This window comes from Pristiophorus japonicus, chromosome 2 (genome assembly GCF_044704955.1).
Source record: "Pristiophorus japonicus isolate sPriJap1 chromosome 2, sPriJap1.hap1, whole genome shotgun sequence".
In the NCBI taxonomy this organism is placed as follows: domain Eukaryota; kingdom Metazoa; phylum Chordata; class Chondrichthyes; family Pristiophoridae; genus Pristiophorus; species Pristiophorus japonicus.
Window position 1 is genome coordinate 128,462,003 of NC_091978.1, and position 24,939 is coordinate 128,486,941.

At 43.4% G+C, this 24,939-nt stretch overlaps 1 protein-coding gene across 6 annotated transcripts in view; it reads left to right on the forward strand.

The window, feature by feature from the left end:
* ipo11 (importin 11) overlaps positions 1 to 24,939 on the forward strand; it is a 928,775-nt gene that overhangs the window by 604,063 nt on the left and 299,773 nt on the right. For all 6 annotated transcript variants that reach the window (XM_070869309.1, XM_070869300.1, XM_070869323.1 and 3 more), the window contains 2 exons: positions 20,193 to 20,288; positions 22,438 to 22,551. In XM_070869309.1, coding sequence (XP_070725410.1) covers positions 20,193 to 20,288; positions 22,438 to 22,551 — 210 coding nt within the window. The remainder of the gene's footprint in view (positions 1 to 20,192; positions 20,289 to 22,437; positions 22,552 to 24,939) is intronic.

Below are 24,939 nucleotides of genomic sequence, written 5' to 3' on the forward strand. Positions count from 1 at the left end.
ATGTGGGCACGGAATGCTTCGTTATCTGACGAAATGCGAATAGACCTGAACACTCATCAGCGAACATCCCCACTTCTGACCTTATGATGGAGGGAAGGTCATTGATGAAGCAGCTGAAGTTAGTTAGGCCAAGGACACTGCCCTGAGGAACTCCTGCAGCGATGTCCTAGGGCTGAGATGACAATAACCGCAACCACCTTCCTTTGTGCAAGGTGTATAACTCCAGCTAGAGGAGCCAAAATACCCAGCCTCTGACCTGCTCTTGCAGCCACAGTATTTATGTGGCTGGTCCAGTTAAGTTTCTGGTCAATGGTGACCCCCTGGATGTTGATGGTGGGGGATTCGACGATGGTAATGTAATTGAATGTCAACGGGCGGTGGTTTTTAATCACTTGTTGGAGATAGTCCTTGCCTGGTACAATGTTACTTGCAACTTATCAGCCCAAACCTGAATGCTGTCCCAGTCTGGCTGCATGCTGGCATAGACTGCTTCATTACCTGAGGAGTTGCGAATGGAACTGTGCACTGTGCAATCATCAGTGAACATCCTCACTTTTGACCTTATGATGGAGGGAAGGTCATCGATGAAGTAAGTGAAGATGGTTGGGCCGAAGATACTGCCCTGAGGAACTCCTGCAGCGATGTCCTGGGGCTGAGATGATTGACCTCCAATAACGGCAACACCTTTGTGCTAGGTATGATTCCAGACAGAGTAGAGTTTTCCACGATTCCCATTGACTTCAATTTTGCTAGAGCTCCTTGATGCCACACTGGGTCAAATGCTACCTTCACTCTTGTCTCACTTCTGGAATTCAAATCTTCTGTCCATGTTTGGACGAAGGCTGCAATGAGATCTGGAGCCAAGTCGTTCTGGCAGAACCCAAACTGAGCAACGGTAAACAGGTTATTGGTAAATAAGTGCCGTTTGTTAGGACTGTCGATGACGCCTTCCATCACTTTTCTGATGATTTTGGGTATAGAATCATGGAGGTAAATTTTGCCCAGGAGTTGCTCTGTTTTTTTTTGGAGCAACTTGATTTTTCTGGAGTATCTTAAAAATCCCCATTTTGCACATTCAATTTGCGCCAGTGTAGGTGAGTTAGTTAGGATCTTTTTAGTTTAGTTTTTTTCTCTTAAGGGGATGTTACCAGCCACCTACGCCAGTTTTGGCCATTTAGGCCACTTTGGCCAGCTAATAGTTACTCCAAATCTACTTAGGCCAGTGTATGTGGCCACTTCAGAAAACCCTTGCAGAGAGTTAAGAAATCAGCGCAGGTAGGTACATCGGAGGCCAGCAGAACTTAATGACTTGACTAAATAATGTGAATAGGATCAAACAGCTATACAGGACATCATATGACAAACTTCGCAAAGTTCATTTACTATACAACTGAAGCATTTATGGAAGCTTAAACTACAAAAATAAAATAAGTAAAAGATAGTTGAATTAAATTGCCCTAATTTCACAACTAATTTAGACAACTATTTGTTTGCAATGATTATACTGGACCAAAATTGAACCCATATTATCTAAATAAAGTCTATTTCAATAAATAAGATATTCTCTCAGTGTTCCTCCGTCACTTATGTTCTTCTTTCACAATAGCACCAGGTAAATAGGCTTGACAAATGGTCACCACTATTCACAAGAGACAAAACATAATTACTTAATTTTTTCAAAATATCCAAAAGTCCAAGAAAATGACAAGCCATTAAGAAAGTTCAAAAAAATAGCTACAGTGCATAAAATTTCAAACATGAGGTCGATCACACCAGGAGGCCACTCGGCCAGGGATAGGGGCGGGCATCGGTTCCCACACACAGCAGCTGCAGCACGCACACAGAGAGGCTGGGGGCGAGGAGCTACTGCGCATGCGCGGACACTCCACTGCGCATGTACAGACATCCTGGCATTGTTTTCAGCGCAGGACACTGGCTCCGCCCTCAACCTGACTGGCCATGCCGCGCGCCGACCGAGGAGAGGCCGGACAGCAGCCAAAGTGAGAAGCGATTTTATTTATTTTTTTTGCCGCACTTATCAACGGAGAAAACCGGCGCATCTCCGGTAAGTGCGCCGAAAAAAGGGGTGGGCCAAGTTTGAGGTCATAGAATGGTTACAGCACAGAAGGAGGCCATTCGACCTGTCGAGCCTGTGCTGGCGGCTCTCTGCAAGAGCACTTAAACTAGTCCCACTCCCCTGCCCTTTCCCTGTAAGCTCTGTAAATGTTTTTCCTTCATGTACTTATCCAATTCCCTTTTAAAAGCCACGATTGAATCTGCCTCCACCGCCCTCTCAGGCAGTGCATTCCAGATACTAATCACTCGCTGCATAAAAATGCTTTTCCTTATGCCGCCTTTGGTTCTTCTGCCAATCACCTTTAATCAGTGTCCTCTGGTTCTCGACCCTTCCGCCAATAGGAACAGTTTCTCTCTATCTACTCTGTCTAGACCCCTCATGATTTTGAGTACCAGGGTAGATTGATGGGACAGTATGTAGCCGGATTTGATTTATCCTGCTTCTTGTGGACAGGACACACCTGGGCAGTTTTCGACATTGTCAGGTAGATGCTAGTGTTGTAGCTGTACTCGTACAACTTTGCAAAGTTGCGGCTCTTTGTGGAGCGCAAGTCTTCAGCACAACAGCCAGGATGCTGTCGGGGCCCATGGCCTTTGCTGTATCCAGCCATTTCTTGATATAACGTAGAGTGAATCGAATGAGCTGAAGCCTGGCTTCTGTGATGGTGGGGACCTCAGGAGGAGGCCGAGATGGATCATCCACTTGGCACTTCTGGCGGAGGATGGTTGCAAACGCTTCAGCCTTGTCTATTGCACTCACGTGTTGGGCTCCGCCGTCATTGAGGATGGGGATGTTCATGGAGCCGCCTTCTCTCATTAGTTGTTTAATTGTCCACTGCCATGTATGACTGGTTGTGGCAGGACTGCAGAGCTTTGATTTGATCCATTGGTTGTGGGATCGTTTAGCTCTGTCTATAACATGCTGCTTCTGCTGTTTAGTATGCATGTTGTCCTGTGTTGTAACTTCACCAACTTGGCACCTCATTCTTAGCTATGTTTGGTGCTGCTCCGGGCATGCTTTTCCACGCTCCTCATTGAACCAGAGTTGGTCCCGTGGCTTGATGGTGATGGTAATGGTAGTGAGGAATATGCCAGGCCATCAAGTTACAGATTTTTGTTGGAATACAATTCTTCTGCTGCAGATGACCCACAGTTCCTCATGGGCGCCCAGTTTTGAACTGCGAGATCTGTTCTGAATTTATTCCATTTAGCACGGTGGTAGTGCCACACAACATGATGGAGAGTGTCCTCAGTGTGAAGGCGGATCTTCGTCTCCACACGGACTGTGCGGTTGGCACTCCTACCAATACTGTCATGAACAGATGCTTCTGCAACAGGTAGATTGATGAGGACGAGGTTAAGTAGATTTTTCCCTCACCACCTTGCGCAGGCCCAGTCTGGCAGCTATGTCTTTGAGGACTCGGCCAGGTTGGTCACCTGTGGTGCTACCGAGCCAATTTTGGTGATTGACATTGAATTCCCCCCACCCAGAGTACATTCTGTGCTCTTGCTACCCTCAGTGCTTCTTCCAACTGCATGTAGAAAATTACATGTAGGCCTAACCATCTGAAAATGCCAATTTAACATCGATGGTATCTCTCACTTAAAATGCAAATATCTTGAAAGATTACTTAAGAAACACAGTGTTGATGTTCTGGTTCTTACAGAGCTACACATTGAACACATCCACCTGTTCAACATAAGAGGACATATCACACGTTTTGACCTAATCGCTTGCAATGACCATCCCAAATATGGCCTGCCGTGCTATGTCAAACAAGGCATCGAATACTGATCTGAACTCCAGCATACCAGTATTCAAGGAATTTTCACTACAGCAATACGCCTAGGAGAGCTAACAATCTCCAATGTCTACAAGCCACCGTACAGTGGCCTGACCCATTGCTCCCTCCAAGTCAACATCTATTCATTCATCTTGGAAACTTTAATAGCCACTACACAATGTGGGATTATGCAGATGTCAACTATAATGGAGGAGCAATTATACAATGGGTTTCACTAGAGAATAAATTCCTTCTTTAAGATCGAGGTATGTTTCATTCGTCAAGGTGGCAGAGAGAATATAACCCAGACCTATGTTTCCTCTCTAAAGACAATAAAGGAAACCCAATCATCGCCTCCAGAACTGGTCTTGACGACTTCCCCAACAGTCAACACAGGCCCTCTTTCATCAACATTGGCATAGAAATTCCTGTCATTACATCAACACCGGAACCACAATGGAACTTCAAAAAAGTAGACTAGGAAACCTACCAAAAGTAAGTTGACACCAACATCAGGTAGATTCCGCCAACCAACAATGTCTTTAACAGATTCATAGGAATTATTAAAGCTACTGCAAAACACTGTAACCTCGGGGGTTTAGAAAGACATATCTTCCTTGTTGGACAGAAGAAAGCGAGGCTCTCTACCAGGAATATTCGCTAAACAAGAACACAGCCACAGCCGTCGCAATGCTGGAGTCCCTGAACTTGAGGCGTGAAAGGTGGAGGATCCTTGTGGAGAAGACTAACTTCACTGGGTCCTGCACAGTTATCTTAGTGGGGCAAACAGAGGATGACCATCAGAGCATAGGCCATTGCATCCCACTTGTTACAAACATCAAAGGCTCCGGTGGACAAAGAATTTCAACGGCGGGTGAAGCGACAGCTTTCGACAAACTTGATGGCGGCACCAAGATCGTCAACTATGTCTGATCCATTCACCTCGGACAAACTAAACACAGCCCTGTCATCTACCAAATCTGGAAAAGCTGCAGGTCCAGATGGTGTTTACGCAGAATTCTTAAAGCACTGGGACCCAAAAGCGAAGAGATGGTTTACCTCTTCCTTCGCCAAGGTAATGGCAGCCAGTAAAATTCCATCTATTGGAGGGAGGCTAAAATAATTTCCCCCCTCAAGCAGGGGAAGAATGCTTGTGAGGCCTCCAGCTCCCACCTCATCTCCTTACTTTACACTTGTTATAAAGGGCTGGAGAGGCTACTACTCCAAAGACTGGCCCCCATAATCGAGCCAATCATCCCGAAGGAGCAAGCAGGCTTCTGGAGCGGCCATAACTGCTGCAACCAAGTGGTTGCTTTAACAACACACACCGAAGCAGGCTTCCAGAGCCATCTCTAGATCGCCGTAGCACTCGAGGACTTGTCAGCAGCATATGACACAATATGCATGGACTGCTTTTCAAGCACTGCAGAACAATGATCCATTTTCTTAACTCCATTCTCAGCTACCGACGCTTCTGTGTGTACACTGGCATCCAGAAGAGCAGATAGAGGACATTGAACAACGGACTCCCACAGGCACCCATGTTATTCAACATTTACACCAATGACCTCTCCGAAACAGAGTCCCCGCAAGTTCGTAAAGATTGATAACATTGCCTTAGCCACACTAAACATGAATCTGTCAGTCACTGAGGAGACCCTGACCAGTGATTTACAGAGGATGGAAGTCTACTTTGGCCAAAACCGCTAAAGACTATCACCTCGACATTCCACCTCAACACGCATCAAGCAAATCAAGCTTTGAATGTCTTCTTTTGTGGCGCAGATGTAAACCATCCCAAAACCCTCCTATTTAGGAGTCACATTCATTCGCACCCTGTCATATAGACAGCATCTCCAGAACCTTGGAAAAAAACTAAAGAGTAAGGTCAACTTGATCCAGAAACTCGCTGGACCCACATGGGGAGCACACTCAAACCTTCCATACAGCAGGATTTGCCCTGGTGTACTCTGCAGTGGAGTACTGCTCTCTGTCATGGTTATCAAGTCCATATGTCAAATCTGTTGATGTCCAGCTAAATTCTACTGAGAGAATTATCGCTGGTACGCTTTTATCGACACCAACACCTTTGCTGCCCTTGCTTGCAAACATCGCAGCACCACACTTACGTCACGAATATGCGGTCTCCAGAGAATACAACTGCGACACTGGCAAAGACGTGCTGATCCAGGTCGACTTAAATGACCTACCACCAACTCCAATCTAGAAGAACATTTTGGACCATCGCCAAAGCTCATCAGCAATCTCCCCTCAGCCTTGATAACCGATGGAGAAATGCTTGAAAGAACTGTGACCTACCGAATGGATTCCTTGCAGAGGACCCCACAGTCCAACCTAAAGGATCAAACTTTCCTCGCAAACAGTGAACAACCATCAACCACCTCGGGACCGGTCATAGTAGATGTTGCCACATTCTCCAGAGATGGAAGATTAAAGCATCCCCATCATGCGATTATGGAGCTCCTAATCAGATCCTGGAGCACATCAGTGAGCCAGAGAATTTCCTCTGAGTCCTCTCAGAGGAAATTCTCAGGCAGCCTACAAGATATCCACACTGTTACACAGGAAACTTTGGCCTGGATGTCTGACTTGGATATTGACATTTGATTTGATTTGCTACTACCACAAGAAAGAAGTATGTCCAACATGGAGGAGTACTGATTCATCAGCTGAGGGACGACAGTAGGTGGAAATCAGCAGGAGGTTTCCTTGACCATGTTTGACCTGATGCCATTTGATTTGACTTGAGACTCGGGACATGCAGATTTTTTTTTCTTTATGGAAAGGCCAGCATTTATTGCCCATCCCTAATTGCCCTCGCGAAGGTGGTGGTTAGCCGCCGTCTTGAACCGCTGTAGTCCTTGTGGTGAAGGTCTTGCTATAGTTTATTGTAGCGCTGAGTGGTTTGCTAGGTCATTTCAGAGGTCAGTTAAGAGTCAACCACTTTGCTGTGGGTCTGGATTACATAGGCCAGACCGGGTATGGACTGCAGATTTCCTTCCCGAAAGGACATTAGTGAACCAGATGAGCTCTTACGATAATCCGGTCGTTTCATGGTCACCATACCAGCTTTTTATTAACTGAATTTAAATTTCCCAGCTGCGGTGGTGAGATTTGAACTTATGTCTCTGGACCATTTGTTCAGGCCTCTGGATTACCAATCCAGTGACATAACCACTATGCTACTGTACCCTTGTATTAAAACCAAAAATACTGCAATTATGATAAACAATTCTGCTGTTTTACTCCATATTCTCTAACCTACTGCCTGTCTTCTCTGTATGTTCTGATATTTGCCAAATAAAAAAAATCATAGCTGCAATATGCAATGCAATTGCAGAATAATTAAACGTTTCTTCTGCCCTTGCAGAGTTGTAACTCTGTACCTATAGCTTGTGAGATATAGGGCCCAAGTTTCCACATGATTTGCGCCTGATTTTTAGGAGCAACTGGTGGAGAACGGACTATCTTAGAAATCGCAATTCTCCACATTTTTTTTCTGCAGTTCTAGTCAGGTAGAACAGTTCTACTTTGGAACAGAATTTTTTCTTCAAAAGGAGCGTGTCTGGCCACTGACGCCTGATTTCAAAGTTTCCACAGTGAAAACGTACTCCAAACTAACTTAGAATGGAGCAAGTGAAGATTTTTGTAGAACTGAAATAACCTGTTCTACACATTAAAAAATCAGGCGCAGGTTACAAATTAGGCGTCCAGAACAAGGTGGGGGGGGAAGGGAAGTCATTAAATTCTACAATAAATCCTTATTTATACTTCTACAAATATTATACAAATAAATCCAACCTGAATAAACATTTATAAACAAAGAAAAGATTAAATAAACCATCTCCCTACCTGTGTGAAAGTGCTTCAGCCAGCCTCACAAGTTCGTTCGTTCGTTCCCGACGGCGGGAGGGAGGGAGGGGAGGGAGGGGAGTGCGGGCCCGCCCGAATGCAGCGGGAGGGGGGGGAAGACGTTCCCGACGGCGGGAGGGAGGGAGCGCGGGCCCGCCCGCCTGAACGCAGCGGTGGGGGGGGGAGGAAGACGTTCCCGATGGCGGGAGTGCGGGCCCGCCCGAACGCAGCGGGGGGGGGGGGGAGGAAGACATTCCCGACAGCGGGCGGGAAGGAGACAGTGAGAAGGCTGCAGGAAGCCTCTGTGCTGATGGCAATGTGCTTTTATTAAAAAATGTTCAAAAATTAAACAGCTACAAAGAACTACAATAATGGCCGAGTGCCAATGTTTTCCTTCACACTGCGCGTGCGCGAACGCTCCAACGCGCACGCGCAGGGTTGCAGGCAGGAAAAAAACTAATTTAAATAGTACCCGCCCCCTCCCACTTACAAAATCGGCGCAAGTGTAGGCTCCGCCCCCCTGGGCGCCGCGCCAAACAGACAAGGAGCTGCAGGGCTCTCCAGAATCGCGAGTTTTTTTTCCGGCGCCATTTTAGGCGCGAAAAACAGGCGCCCAGCTCGGAGGGGCGCCCTTTTTCTATCGTGTGGAAACTTGGGCCCATGGAGTTACTTGTATCTGTTTGTCAGCAAATGTTCAATTTGTATCAATGAACTCAAGACTTCATGTTAGGAACTGGAAATTAAAGTTTGCTCACCTAACCTTGTATATGTGGGTTCAGGGCAGTAGAAATAAGCGACCAATAAAGGTTAGTTAAGGAATCTAGCTAAGCGAGTGGGGAAGAGTCCAGATACGTCCCTTATTAAAATATAAGAAACAACTGAATCCTCCAGGTGTTGTTGCTTTTTGTAAAGCATATAATTATGCACATACAGAATAATCTATTAATGCTTCTACATTTGATTTTGCGTTTATGCATCTCCAAGGGATGCTACACCTGCTGTGACCTTGGTTGGACAGCATTACCTATAGAAAAGGACAGGCCTACTTCAGGCTTTTCCAATGAATTTCTGATTTTCAAATTTCAGGGCAAGGTGAAACTAGTTATGAAATTTTTGTGATTGTAACTGATGACTGTATCAAACATGTTGCAATTTGTTTTGATATTCTCCTCATGTGCTGACAATGAAACACTTCCTCCCCCAGTACGCCTCATATGATTAAGACTGGCTAAACTCATTTTAATCAGCACCTTTAAAGCTGGCAGAGAGCAAGGACATTTTCAGTCAGTTTGGAATGGATTAAAACATAGATTCCCACTTCAAAGGATAGTGTACTGAGCTCATTGTGCCACTCAAATGCTTAGCTAGTGTCAAATATGGGAATAATCAATATTACAATTGGGAGATAAAATCTTTAATTGCTTCTCAGATATCTTCAGTTTAAATATATATATGCATGAACTTTAATAAACACACAGGGAAGCCTTTCTTTTTTAAGATTGACTTAATATTTCCTTTCAAAATCAACTGCAAGTAATGGAAATCACCAATTAATCAATGAGTGAACTGAGTTCAAAATTACATTATTTTTAAACCAAATCCAAATGCTTTTAACAGTCTCAATTTATATTCAATTGTAGTAATGTCTTCCTTTTTATTCACAAAACTCTAATTTACACATTTTTAACATTTTGACACTTCCTGTCTATATAATCTACATAATTTAGAGCAATCTTCAGTGTAACTGGAGATTTTGAACCTTTACATATCCCCATGCATACATTAGCAATTATGATATACTTGTCTCCTGTAATGTGTAAAGCATATTCTTAATAAATGAGTGTACCTTAGAAAAAGGACATTTGTTAGAGTGGACTGGATAGTTAATCATAGAATTCACTATTAACTTTTTAAATTGGGTAAATGGGCTCATCACTGATATATGAGGATAAATCTCAGAAATTTGAAAATAATTATGTTTCTCAAAGCTATTTTAAATAAAACATCAGCTAAACTGCTTGTGCAGCACACATTATCCAGAAATCTAACTCTGTATTTTGCTTTTGTTGCCAGTTTAAAAATGAAAGGTTTATCCCAGGGATTTTTTGTTCATGGTGGTAGTTTTCATTTGCATTTTTGCTGATAACCTTTCCTGCCTGAAATTTGAAATGGCTATCCCAAAAAATGTTCTGTTATAAAATTAAAACAGAGGTTTGCAATGATAAGATAGGCAAAATCTTTACTCAACAACTTTTTATAGCTGTCTCTTGTGATCATCTAGTTGATTTTGTGATCAGGAATTCAATATGTGGGGAATCACAGTCACAGACTTTCATTTTGTGGGACAGTATGTTGGATCATTTGTGAAAGTGATCTTCGAGTAAGATGCCGCTTTAGGTAATGGCCCTTAACAAAACTTCAGTAAATATCATCAATATGGTAAATGGTCATTCATGACATTTGTTGCATACATTTTTTGATTAGCTTGTACCAGTAACACATGTAATCAATAGCATTGGTAGAATTCATTAAATGGTTGAGTGTATTGAGCAAAGACAACCAATCAACCTGCTTGACATCAGCCAAATAATTATTTTATTATTATGCCTGGTTTCATTCATTTTTTATAATACTGATATTGATGCTATTGAAGCATTGCATTTTAAATTCTGGATTCCATTGCCTGCAGCACAAATGACTGCTTCGTTTTTAAAATTGTACGTCAGATATGTCTTATAAATTGTCTTTTATTCTTTGGATCATTCATTAACCTGGAGGACATTTAATATCTCATTTATGGATGCTGCATGCAGATGTCTGTCATTTAAGTCTGACTGTAAACCTTTTAGTCAGGTTGTTCTTCTTCCTTTGTTTATCCTTCACATCAATACCATGCTATCATACTAGGGGAAACTATTTAACACTGTCTCTGCAAGTTGACCTTCAAACTTCAAGAAAATATTATGAGACTGAAGTGCTGAAGATTTTCTGACTTACTAACTGATGTACTGGTTGTTTTATTTCTTACACCACTGCGGCAGCCATTTTGATTAGGTTGTCTTCAGACCTCAATTCCTTTTTCACAATTTTAACAGATTTGTAACTGTCTATCTTGTTGGAACCAACCTTTCTTACAGCTTAAAGTAACTTTTAAGTTGTTTTGTTGCCAGTTTTTGACTTACCAAATCACCAATGGTCTAACACTGATCAAAGCTATTTTCTTTACTTTAATGTTGGTGCTTGATCAAGGCCAGCACCACCTTGGAGACATAGAAACATTGAAAGTAGAAGCAGGAGTAGGCCATTCGGCCCTTCGAGCCTGCACCACCATTCAATATGATCATGGCTGATCATGCAACTTCAGTACCTCATTCCTGCTTTCTCTCCATACCCCTTGATCCCTTTAGCCGTAAGGGCCACATCTAACTTCCTTTTGAATATATCTAACGAACTGGCCTCAACAACTTTCTGTGGTAAAGAATTCCACAGGTTCACAATTCTCTGAGTGAAGAAGTTTCTCCTCATCTCGGTCCCAAATGGCTTACCCCTTATCCTTAGACTGACCCCTGGTTCTGGACTTCCCCAACATCGGGAACATTCTTTCTGCATCTAACCTGTCCAATTTTCTCATTTATTCATCATCAACTTCAGTTGGATGGTATCAGGATCCAAAAGAATGATGCTGCATCCAAAGCAGTGAATGGCATCCATAGCATTTGTTTGTACAGGTGCAGCGTCGAGAATTAGGGACTGAGGCTGTTCCGGATTCCGGACTTTTGATCGTCTTTCTGACGTCACGAATCTGGAAACACCCAAGCCCAGGTTTGGGTATTTCCGGACTTCGGAACATCAGAAAGGAGGGGGTGCCCCCGCCAAGGAGCTGTGCAGGCCACCGGCCCCGTCGATGAGATCGTCAGGCAGGCCCCGCCAAGGAGGAGCTCTTCAGGCGGGACCTGCCGCCAAGGAGATGTTTGGGCTGGACCCGCCAAGGAGGAGCTGTTCAGGCGGGAGCCGTCGCCAAGGAGATGTTTGGGCTGGACCCGCCGAGGTGGAGCTGTTCGGTTGGGAGCCGCCGCCAAGGAGATGTTTAGGCTGGACCCGCCGAGGAGGAGCTGTTCAGGCGGGACCCGCCGAGGTGGAGCTGTTCGAGTGGGGCCCCGCCGCCAAGGAGGTGTTCGGGCCAGCGGGCTCCGTCACGGAGGAGGTGCTGGGGCGGGCCAGTGAGGAGGCCCCGAGGTAAGGCAGCGATGGGAGACGAGGCGAGTGGCAGCGAGGCCTGAGGTTGGGCAGCGGCGGGGCCCCGAGGTCGGCAGGGTCAGCAGGTCTGGATTCTGGAACATTTTACGGATTCCGGATGACCTTGCCACCGATCGATCCGGATTCCGGAACTCTAGATTTTCGACACTGCACCTATATGGAAGAAGGGACTCAGTGTAACGTAGCCAAGTTTGCTGACGATACAAAGATGGGAGGAAAAGCAATGTGTGAGGAGGAAACAAAAAATCTGCAAAAGGACATAGACAGGTTAAGTGAGTGGGCAAAAATTTGGCAGATGGAGTACAATGTTGCAAAGTATGAGGTCATGCACTTTGGCAAAAAAAAAATCAAAGAGCAAGTTATTATTTAAATGGCGAAAGATTGCAAAGTGCTGCAGTACAGCTGGACCTGGGGGCACTTGTGCATGAAACACAAAAGGATAGTATGCAGGTAAAGCAAGTGATCAGGAAGGCCAATGGTATCTTGGCCTTTATTGCAAAGGGTATGGAGTATAAAAGCAGGAAAGTCTTGCTGTAGCTATACTAGGCATTGGTGAGGCCACACCTGGAATAGGTGTGGTTTCCATATATACGAAAGGATATATTTTGGAGGCAGTTCAGAGAAGGTTCACTAGGTTGATTCCAGAGATGAGAGGATTGACTTATGAGGAAAGGTTGAGTAGGTTGGGCCTCTACTCATTGGAATTCAGTAGAATGAGGGGGCTTGACAAGGTGGATGCAGAGAGGATGTTTCCACTGATGGGGGAGACTAGAACTAGAGGGCATGATCTTAGAATAAGGGGCTGCCCATTTAAAACAGAAATGAAGAGGAATTTCTTCTCTGAGGGTTGTGAATCTGTGGAATTCGCTGCCTCAGAGAGCTGTGGAAGCTGGGATATTGAATAAATTTAAGACACAAATAGACAGTTTCTTAAACGATAAGGGGATAAGGTGTTATGGGGAGCGGGCAGGGATGTGGAGCTGAGTTCATGATCAGATCAGCCATGATCTTATTGAATGGTGGAGCAGGCTCGAGGGGCCGTATGGCCTACTCCTGTTCCTATTTCTTAAGTTCTTATGACTGTAAAGGCTCCTGTGGTTGAGTAGCCTGTCAGCTTACTGTCAAGGCTGGCACATGAATCATGGTTACTTTTGTATGGAATCAAAGGTGGTGGGAACCTGTGTTATTACTCCAAAGAGTCGATGTTTTTAGGAGAGATGGGGACACGAGGAAAATATTGAGGGGAGTGAAGGTAATTGTGGCCAGTTATTAGCTGCACAATGGAAGCATGACACTACTGTTCAAGGGAAAAAAATAACATCAATGTTAATCACAGCAAGTTTTTTCATAAGGATCTAGATGGAAGCAGTTAAATTCTATTGTCACAAAAAATTGAAAATTTCCATTGTCAGTACACAAAACACAGGAGTCCAATATTTTGGTGAAGCATCTTTCATGCTTCCCTACAATACGTCCATTTTTTTCTTAATTTGTTCTCAGAATGTAGCTGACACTGACAAGGCTGCATTTATTGTCTATCCCTAAATAGATGGTGGTGGGCCTTCTCCCTGCACACTGTCGTCCTTCTGGTGATGCTCTCACAATGGTGTCTAGTAGGGAATTCTGGAATATTGACCAATGATAATGAGCAATGTCAGTATTCACCCAAGTCTCGATAGTATGTGACTTGGATACGAGATTTCTGCTGTTGTCCTTCTCGGTAGTAGAGGCCACAGGGAAGGGTGGTGATGTCAAAGTAACGTTGGTGAGTTGGTGATGTACATTTGCACCCATGGTGGAGATGGTGAATATTGGGTTCAGTGAGTTATACTGCTCAAGCAAATGCTTTAATCTGGTTGATGATGAGTTTCTTGAATGTTGTTACAGCTGCACCCATCTTGTCAAGTGGTAACCACTCCCATCAGTCCTGACTTGAGCCTTGTAAATGGTGGAGATGGGCTCTCTTCTGACTGATGTGTCTATTTTGACAGAGCCGCTCCTCCATAACTCCCAGCTGTCACCCTGCTTGGGTGACGCATGTCCGGCGGAGAGATTGCTGCAAAATTGCTAGAGTAATGGATGCACTTGGTGGCAATGGAGTAGGATGGATGTTGCAGAGGCATTCACTGTCTAAATATCCCAGTGTTATATCCAGCTTGTAACCAAAGTCAGGAATTAAAATTCACACCCTTCACTGACTCTGTTAGATGTATCAAGGAGGACCATAAGAACATAGGAGCAGGAGTAAACCATTTGACCCCTCGCGCCTGCTCTGCCATTTAATAAGATCATGGCTGATCTGATCCTGGCCTCAACTCCACTTCCCTGCCTGCTCTCCATAACTCTTTATTCCCTTATCACTCAAAAATCTGTCTATCTCCATCTTAAATATATTCAATGACCCAGCCTCCACAGCTCTCTGGGGCAGAGACTTCCACAGATTTACAGCCCTCTAAGAGAAGAAATTCCTCCTCATCTCAGTTTTAAACGGGCGGCCCCTTATTTTGAGACTATGGGCCCAAGTTTCCACACGATAAAAAACGGGCGCCCCTCCGAGCTGGGCGCCCATTTTTCGCGCCTAAAACGGCACCGGAAAAAAAACACGCGATTCTGGAGCGCCCTGCAGCTCCTTGTCTGTTTGGCACGGCGCCCAGGGGGGGCGGAGCCTACACTCGCGCCGATTTTGTAAGTGGGACGAGGTGGGTACTATTTAAATTAGTTTTTTCCTGCCGGCAACGCTGCGCGTGCGCGTTGGAGCGTTCGCGCACGCGCAGTGTGAAGGAAACATTGGCACTCAGCCATTTTTGTAGTTCTTTGCAGCTGTTTAGTTTTTGAACATTTTTTAATAAAAGCACATTGCCATCAGCACTGAGAAGGCTGCAGGAAGCCTCAGAAAGTTGAGGCAGCCGTTTCCCGACGACCTCCCCCTTTTGCCATCGGGAAATGGCTCCTCAATTTCTGAGGCTTCCTGCAGCCTTCTGTCTCCTTCTCTCCCGCCGTCTGGAACGGCTTCCTTCCCCCTCCCCCCCTGCGTTCGATCGGTCGGTTCCCTCCCTCCCGCCATCTGGAACGGCTTCTTTTACCCCCCCGCGTTCGGTTGGTCGGTTCCCTCCCTCCCGCCCGCCGTCTGGAACGGCTTCCTCCTGCCCCCCCCCTCGGCGTTCGGTTCCCTCCCTCCCGCCCGCCGTCTGGAACGGCTTCCTCCCCCCCCCGCGGTCGGTTCCCTCCCTCCCTCCCGCCGTCTGGAATGGCTTCCTTCCCCCCCACCCCCCGCGGTCGGTCGGTTCCCTCCCTCCCGCCCGCCGTCTGGAACGGCTTCTTCCCCCCCCCCCCCGCGTTCGGGAACGGCTGCCTCGTTTTGTGAGGCTTGCTGCAGCATTCTCCCTGGCTGAAGCACTTTCACACAGGTAGGAAGATGGTTACTTTAATCTTTTCTTTGCTTATAAATTTTTATTCAGGTTGGATTTATTTGTATAATATTTGTAGAAGTATAAATAAGGATTTATTGTAGAATTTAATGACTTCCCTTCCCCCCCCTCCCCCCCCCACCTCGTTCTGGACGCCTAATTTGTAATCTGCGCCTGATTTTTTTATGTGTCAACAGGTTTTTTCAGTTCTACAAAAATCTTCACTTGCTCCATTCTAACTTAGTTTGGAGTACGTTTTCACTGTGGAAACTTTCAAATCAGGCGTCAGTGGCCGGACACGCCCCCTTTTGAAGAAAAAATTCTGTTCCAAAGTGGAACTGTTCTACCTGACTAGAACTGCAAAAAAAAAAAATGTGGAGAATTGCGATTTCTAAGATAGTCCATTCTCCACCAGTTGCTCCTAAAACTCAGGCGCAAATCAAGTGGAAACTTGGGCCCTATGTCCCTAGTTTTAGTTTCCCCAATGAATGGAAATATCCTCTCTGCATCCAACTTGTCAAGCCCTCTCATTATCTTATATGGTTCGACAACATCATCTCCAATTCGCTCCGATAGCACTCCTGTTTGGGCATGATTTTAATTTGATTGAGCCATTTGTATAAGCGGTGCCCTCCTCTTGGGGCAGGCACATGTTGTAAGTACTGGCATTGGGCAAACCCCAGTGTCACTCTTAGTCCTGTTCAAAACAGAGTAATTGGTGCCCAGATGCCTCATCATAATGGACTCCTTGATCTAGAGGCCTATAACAAATGTCAACTTTCAATCTGGTGCCAATAACTTGATCCACCTGAACCCAATAGCTTCAGCTATACCCTGTGAAACAACTGAATGCAAAGAAAAATAATTTGAAAAAAAATCATTAAAATTTGGCACATAGTATTTCAATATTAAAATGACAGTATTGAAGGATATTTGATATGAAAATTTCCAATAGTCTCCAGAGGGTTTAGCATTAATATGCATTAGGCAAGTTGAATGTATTTCTGGAAGGTGTAAAATGCCATTAATTTTATCCCCTAAAATTTCCTTAAAAATTTCTATAAAAGTACAAATATGCTAAGAGCGTTTGACAGTATTTCATACGATTGTTGGATATTTTATGTAATTGGCACAATTAAGTCATAGCATTGTAGTTTTAAACTACAAATACGTAAGTGACTTCACTAGTGCTGGAAGCATCAGAGTTGATCTGCTGTTGTAATATTTCAAAATATTTAGTTATATAACAGTTGTACTGTAACCCACAAAGTAAGTAAAATGGTTCATCAAATTGAAGAGTTACTCTTATTTATAGAGCTGTTCCAGTAAAGTCTGTGTGTAGAATAGTCTTTTGATATCAAGACATATGGAGGGAGGAGAATGCTTGACTGATGGACTGAAGTTTTCTATGTAGTACTGGGTATATTTGTGAATTTACAGGGAAATGCCCATTTGAATTTTCTTTGTGCAAGGCAAAAAAGGAATAAATAGAAACATAGAAACATAGAAAATAGGTGCAGGAGTAGGCCATTCGGCCCTTCTAGCCTGCACCGCCATTCAATGAGTTCATGGCTGAACATTCAACTTCAGTACCCCATTCCTGCTTTCTCGCCATACCCCTTGATCCCCCTAGCAGTAAGGACCTCATCTAACTCCTTTTTGAATATATTTAGTGAATTGGCCTCAACAACTTTCTGTGGTAGAGAATTCCACAGGTTCACCACTCTCTGGGTGAAGAAGTTCCTCCGCATCTCGGTCCTAAATGGCTTACCCCTTATCCTTAGACTGTGACCCCTGGTTCTGGACTTCCCCAACATTGGGAACATTCTTCCTGCATCTAACCTGTCTAACCCCGTCAGAATTTTATATGTTTCTATGAGGTCCCCTCTCATTCTTCTGAACTCCAGTGAATACAAGCCCAGTTGATCCAGTCTTTCTTGATAGGTCAGTCCCGCCATCCCGGGAATCAGTCTGGTGAACCTTCGCTGCACTCCCTCAATAGCAAGAATGTCCTTCCTCAGGTTAGGAGACCAAAACTGTACACAATACTCCAGGTGTGGCCTCACCAATGCCCTGTACAACTGTAGCAACACCTCCCTGCCCCTGTACTCAAATCCCCTTGCTATGAAGGCCAACATGCCATTTGCTTTCTTAACCGCCTGCTGCACCTGCATGCCAACCTTCAATGACTGATGTACCCAGGTCTCTTTGCACCTCCCCTTTTCCTAATCTGTCACCATTCAGATAATAGTCTGTCTCTCTGTTTTTACCACCAAAGTGGATAACCTCACATTTATCCACATTATACTTCATCTGCCATGCATTTGCCCACTCACCTAACCTATCCAAGTCGCTCTGCAGCCTCACAGCATCCTCCTCGCAGCTCACACTGCCACCCAACTTAGTGTCATCCGCAAATTTGGAGATACTACATTTAATCCCCTCATCTAAATCATTAATGTACAGTGTAAACAGCTGGGGCCCCAGCACAGAACCTTGCGGTACCCCACTAGTCACTGCCTGCCATTCTGAAAAGTACCCATTTACTCCTACTCTTTGCTTCCTGTCTGACAACCAGTTCTCAATCCATGTCAGTACACTACCCCCAATCCCATGTGCTCTAACTTTGCACATCAATCTCTTGTGTGGGACCTTGTCGAACGCCTTCTGAAAGTCCAAATATACCACATCAACTGGTTCTCCCTTATCCACTCTACTGGAAACATCCTCAAAAAATTCCAGAAGATTTGTCAAGCATGATTTCCCTTTCACAAATCCATGCTGACTTGGACCTATCATGTCACCTCTTTCCAAATGCACTGCTATGACATCCTTAATAATTGATTCCATCATTTTACCCACTACCGATGTCAGGCTGACCGGTCTATAATTCCCTGTTTTCTCTCTCCCTCCTTTTTTAAAAAGTGGGGTTACATTGGCTACCCTCCACTCCATAGGAACTGATCCAGAGTCAATGGAATGTTGGAAAATGACTGTCAACGCATCCACTATTTCCAAGGCCACCTCCTTAAGTACTCTGGGATGCAGTCCATCAGGCCCTGGGGATTTATCGGCCTTCAATCCCATCAATTTCCCCAACACAATTTCCCGGCTAATAAGGATTTCCCTCAGTTCCTCCTCCTTACTAGACCCCCCGACCCCTTTTATAACCGGAAGGTTGTTCGTGTCCTCCTTCGTGAATACCGAACCAAAGTACTTGTTCAATTGGTCCGCCATTTCTTTGTTCCCCGTTATGACTTCCCCTGATTCTGACTGCAGGGGACCTACGTTTGTCTTTACTAACCTTTTTCTCTTTACATATCTATAGAAACTTTTGCAATCCGTCTTAATGTTCCCTGCAAGCTTCTTCTCATACTCCATTTTCCCTGCCCTAATCAAACCCTTTGTCCTCCTCTGCCGAGTTCTAAATTTCTCCCAGTCCCCAGGTTCGCTGCTATTTCTGGCCAATTTGTATGCCACTTCCTTGGCTTTAATACTATCCCTGATTTCCCTTGATAGCCACGGTTGAGCCACCTTCCCTTTTTTATTTCTATGCCAGACAGGAATGTACAATTGTTGTAGTTCATCCATGCGGTCTCTAAATGTCTGCCATTGCCCATCCACAGTCAACCCCTTAAGTATCATTCGCCAATCCATCTCAGCCAATTCACGCCTCATACCTTCAAAGTTAGCCTTCTTTAAGTTCTGGACCATGGTCTCTGAATTAACTGTTTCATTCTCCATCCTAATGCAGAATTCCACCATATTATGGTCACTCTTCCCCAAGGGGCCTCGCACAACGAGATTGCTAATTAATCCTTTCTCATTACATAACACCCAGTCTAAGATGGCCTCCCCCCTAGTTGGTTCCTCGACATATTGGTCTAAAAAACCATCCCTTATGCACTCCAGAAAATCCTCCTCCACCGTATTGCTTCCAGTTTGGTTAGCCCAATCTATGTGCATATTAAAGTCACCCATTATAACTGCTGCACCTTTATTGCACGCACCCCTAATTTCCTGTTTGATGCCCTCCCCAACATCACTACTACTGTTTGGAGGTCTGTACACAACTCCCACTAACGTTTTTTGCCCTTTGGTGTTCTGCAGCTCTACCCATATAGATTCCACATCATCCAAGCTAATGTCCTTCCTAACTATTGCCTTAATCTCCTCCTTAACCAGCAATGCTACCCCACCTCCTTTTCCTTTTATTCTATCCTTCCTGAATGTTGAATACCTCTTGAAATGCTGAATTTGATAGGATAGAAATGAAACTGCAAATTCCATTTAGAATGTAGGAAAAATGAGCTTTCACTCTGATTAAGTTAGATTTAAATGAAGCAAATATAAATAAAGTTGATTACAAATGCATTCCAAATGGGTACACAAGAAGTACCTCGTAACTGTGAAGTTATTTTGTTGCATTGGTTCATTTTGGAATTGCTACATAAATGTAACTGAGATGTGAATAATTGTGCTGGCTATGTTCAGTTGCCTTTGATATATTTTGCTTTATAAATAAGACAAGCCAATGTATTAAGGGATGATTATGCAGGAATGAAAATTCTGGTTGCTTTGTTACCATGCATGTTGCTTGGCACCTCAAGATACATAACAGTAATGTTCATTAACTAAAATTTGTCAAAATCCTTTCAGCTTTCTCCTGATCAAAGTGTTTTCAAAAACTTACAACTGACTTTAATGTTGTAGAATTTTACACAACAGTTGAAACATTTGTTTCAAAATTCTTGATAACCGATTGAGGACCTGATAAATCTTTTATTTTTTACAGGTTGTAGAAAATGTCCTAAAAGTGAATCCTATCTTGGGTCCTCCGATGTTTCAGCCACTTCTTCCATCGGTCCTTAAAGGAATCTTGGATGGAGAGGTAGGAATTTAGAAATATAATGCATGGATGATGTTTCACATGCTCTTAAGCAATTTAGTAGAAATGTAATGTTAAACAAAGCAATTGCAGATTGTTTATAAGAAAAACTCATTAAGCAGCTTGTAGGAATCTCCAGAATCAGCTGAGCATTCCTGCCCAGTAGCTTAATGAAATTTTTTAAAATAATTATAGAAATACTCCGGGAGATCGTTTCTGTTGCTGGTTATTACCTTAAAGACATGGAGGACATAAAAATCCTGTGGGGAAAGGCAATATTTCTGCATCATAATTAATCAATATTTTAGAAGACTTTGCATTGCATATCAAATGTTTCTTTTATGGGTATTGCGAATGTGTTTGATTTCCTGTTAAGAGCCCATATCTGACATCTAGTACTTGGCAGAATTTACAGCTTTTTCAGTTTTGTTTCAACTGTTTAAGACATGGGTACTGTTAGTTTGTTTGACTCCCTATTAAAATACATCTCCAAGTTCCGATTCCATGTACACAACAACAACAACAACAACTTTTATTTATATAGTGCCTTTAACGTAGTAAAACGTCCCAAAGCGCTTCACAGCAGTTATATAAGACAAAACAGATACATTTGACACCGAGCCACAGAAGAAGAAATTGTGGCAGATGACCAAAAGCTTGATTTAAGGAGGAAAGAGAGGTAGAGAGGCGGTGAGATTTTGAGAGTGAGTTTCAGAGCTGAGGGCCCAGGCAGCTGAAGGCACAGCCACTGATGGTTGAGCAGTTATAATCAGGGATGCTCAAGAAGGCAGAATTTGAGGAGCGCAGACATCTCATGGGGTTGTGAGTCTGAAAGAGATTACAAAGATAGCGAGGGACGAGGCCATGGAGGGATTTGTAAACAAGGCGTTGCTTAACCGGGAGTCAGTGTAGGTCAGCGAGCACAGGGGTGATGGGTGATCGTGACTTGGTGCGAGTTAGGACACTGGCTACCGAGTTTTGGATGACCTCAAGTTTATGTAATGTAGAATGTGGGAGCCCATCCAGGAGGGCATGGAGTAGTCAAGTCTAGAGGTAACAAAGGCATGGATAAGGGTTTCAGCAGCAAAAGAGCTGAGGCAGGGGTGGAGATGGGCGATGTTATGGAGGTGGAAATAGACGGTTTTAGTTATGCTGCGGATATGTGGCAAGAAGTTCATTTCAGGATCAAATATGACGCCTAAGTTGCGAAAATTGCTCTCTGTAGGTAAGAATTGTTTTTGTAAAGTTTTTTTTTATTGAGTTCATTAAAATTTGCATGTTTCTTGAATTATATCATATTACAAGTTATAATGAAGTTACTCAATGAGGGTGTTTAGTACCTTTAGTTACCTCTAGCTATTAACAGGTGACTGGGAAACCAAATGAGAAATGTTGAACTTTAATTTTATGAAACCACTTACAATGTGGTCATACTATGTTTCAACAAAGAGGTCAGCACCTTATTGTTTCATACATTACAACAGTGACTACACTCCAAAAGTTCTTCATTGGCTGTAAAGCGCTTTGGTAGTCATAAAAGGCGATATATAAATCCCCTGCCTCAATCATTCGCCGCACCTCCGCCACAATCTCTTGCCGTTCATCCGTCCTGACCTTCCCGCTCCTCCGCTGTGCCTCGGCCCCACTGATGCTCCTGCCCATGCTCTTAACCGGCGACCTGGGCCTTGATGACATCACCCAGTCGCCCACCTCAAAGTTGCCGCACACTTGGGACAACTCGCGCTGGAAGCTGTAGTGGTATACTCTTCATATTCCCGACCCGGAATATCGGGTCCTCCATTGAAACATCTATGAACTCATCTCTTTGGGTGTGGAAGCAAGTCATCCTCGTTCGAGGGACCGCCTATGATATATAAATCCATGTCTTTCTTTTAATTAAAATCATTTAAGATGGCTTGCAGTCAGCCAGGAAGCAGACAAATCACAGCACTGCAAGAAAATTGAGCTGTCCCCTTGGTTTATACCACTGGATAGTGGCTTGCTTTTTTTTCCCAACACAACATAGAAAATTGAGAGTTTTACAAAGGAAGTTTCAAAACTGATTTATTTTTTGAAGTTTTACAGATTTTTAAAAATATAATGTATTGAAAAAAAAATCATATTTTACTTTTATTATTTCTTTGTACTTCAGAGATATCCAGTGGTAATGTCTACGTACCTAGGTATCGCAGGACGGGTCCTATTGCAAAATACAGGGTTCTTCTCTTCCCTTCTTAACCAGATTGCATTAGAACTCAACCAGGAGGTAAGTGCTCACAAGTGCAATTCTTGAAACATGTTAATCAGTTGAAATTGGTATCTGTTTACAGAAACCCAAGAGTATTTCACAAAAATTACTCTGCCTCAAATGCTGTGCTTAGCTTAATCGAGGTATTCTTGCCTTTCATTAATAAGCAGCAAATAAGTGTGTCAGGTTTGGAAATTGACAGTTGTGTATTACCCAGAAGGTAGGAAAAGCAGTATAGCGAAGGTAGACAACTGAACTCTAAATATTGGCCTGGAAATCCCAGCCTCCCCAGGTCCATACGAAGTTTCTACAGACCCAGGAAGGCATTGGAAAAGCCGGTTTTCAGCGCACAATGCACATGCACTGAAAACCAGCTTTTCCGATCTGTCAAGCTGGAACTTGATGGATGATCCGCGAGGACATTTGCTTGGGCAAGATTGTGGGATTTACGCATATCTTGCCCACAAATGTCCTCAAAATTTTTGCGCCTGAAAAAGCAGGCGCATAGCCTACTTTTACATGCGTTAAATGTTTTAAAACATACATAAACACAATTCAATTAAATTAAATAAACACATTTTATTGTTGAAAACTCTGCCCACTAAGGTAAGTTTAATTCTTAACCCGAATTACAAAATTTTTTTTTTAAATCGGAAAAATATTGTTTTTTTCTAAGGCATTTATTTACTTTAATTTCAATTAATTTTAATTATGTGAGGTATGTTTTTTTTTAATTAGTGTGTGTTTGTTTTTTTTCCCATTAATAGCAATAAGAACTCGTAGATATGGAGTTCTCATTGTTAATGGGAAAGCTGTGGAATACGTACCTGATTGGCTAAGCAGTACACGTGACTGCATCTTCTGCGTTGGAACCCTCTGGACGGGAGTGTGCTTCGCAGCGCGGGAAGAGAAGGCCTCCTCACCGGAATTCAGGCCGCCTCCTCGACCACGAGGTAGACTCGTAAAAATTCTCCGGTCGGGGGCAATTGCCCGCGGGGAAGCCTCCGACCGGAATTTCCTGGCCAATATTGCAGATAATTAAATTGACTGCAAAATAGCAAAGTACAACCTCACACCAACCAAATGCATGAAGCAGAGGAGCAGATTTTATTTTCTCTGGGTGTGAGTGACGTTGACCAGACTGCATTTAATGCCCATCCTTAATTGCCCTGAGAAGGTGGTGATGCACTTTGAACTGCTGCAATCCTTTTGGTGATGCTTCTTCCATGATGGTACTATTTGTTTTTTTTCCCCCATTCCCTCCGCCGCCCCACCCCCCAAAAGATTAAATCATTTAGGATGCAGTTATACTGCCACTTTCAAGGTTGTGCGAAAGCACATTGATGATAAAGTTGCAGTGTCACTATGAAGTCTGATCTGACTTCCAAGTGCATTAAAACTGAAAGGTGTACAAACCTTCTGCAGGATGCTTTCTTACATAGGTTTGAGCTTGCACTCTATGCAGTATGATTCCAAGCTTGTATGAAGCCACATTTTAAAAGTGCCTGGATAATAATAAAATAAAATAATTATTTTAGCTTTCGTAGGTTGGTGGTTTTGCCCTTGTTCTCCTAACCTTAAATGTTAGCTGTCTGGGAGTGGAGCTCTCCACATGCATTTAAACACATATGCACAGATGTCACTGACCTTGATGGCAGATGAAAAATTAATGGTAGGCAGTATAAAATCTGGTCTGCTGGCCGTGCTTTGCTATCCATAGATTCTCGTTTGAGATGGATAGCTGCAATTAAATTACAACCGTGAATTTTTACAAATCTAAATTGAACTCCAAATATTGAATATTAAAATCCACTTGGAAAAGATATAAAATAAAGTCCCATCTTGAAATATTTAGCTTGGGTCTCTGGCTGTGATACATTTATATTGACAGTACCCGTATTTCACAGCCACTTTTCAGTTCCATTTAGAGCACCATTGGTGGTTTGATTTTTTTACATGGTCTATTTTTTCTTCACAGCAGAATCCACTATTAAGGCCATATATTGGGAATTTTTGGCCTGTGGATTACAAACCTTTTAACATTGTTATTGTGAAAAGATATCAATGGAAGGGTTGCATTTAATGTGGTTTTAAAATAAAAGAAAAGTGGTGCAACATATGGTATAATTGAAGATGAGCAGAGAAAGAACCAAAGCCAGGGGTTTGAAGGCAGAATTAGAATTGCGTTAGTGAAATGTAAGCATGAAGTACAGTTAGTGCTTTTTGATATAGTTTCCTTTTGTTCTTCTGGTACCACATATGACCAAAGTTGTGATCCATGGAAAAATAGTAATATAACTAGATAGCATTAAAGCGTGACTGTAATTGCAGCTTTTTCCTCATTGTCTTTGTAAAGCTTCAGAAAACCCATTTTACTATTTACTTATATACTGATACAATTATTGT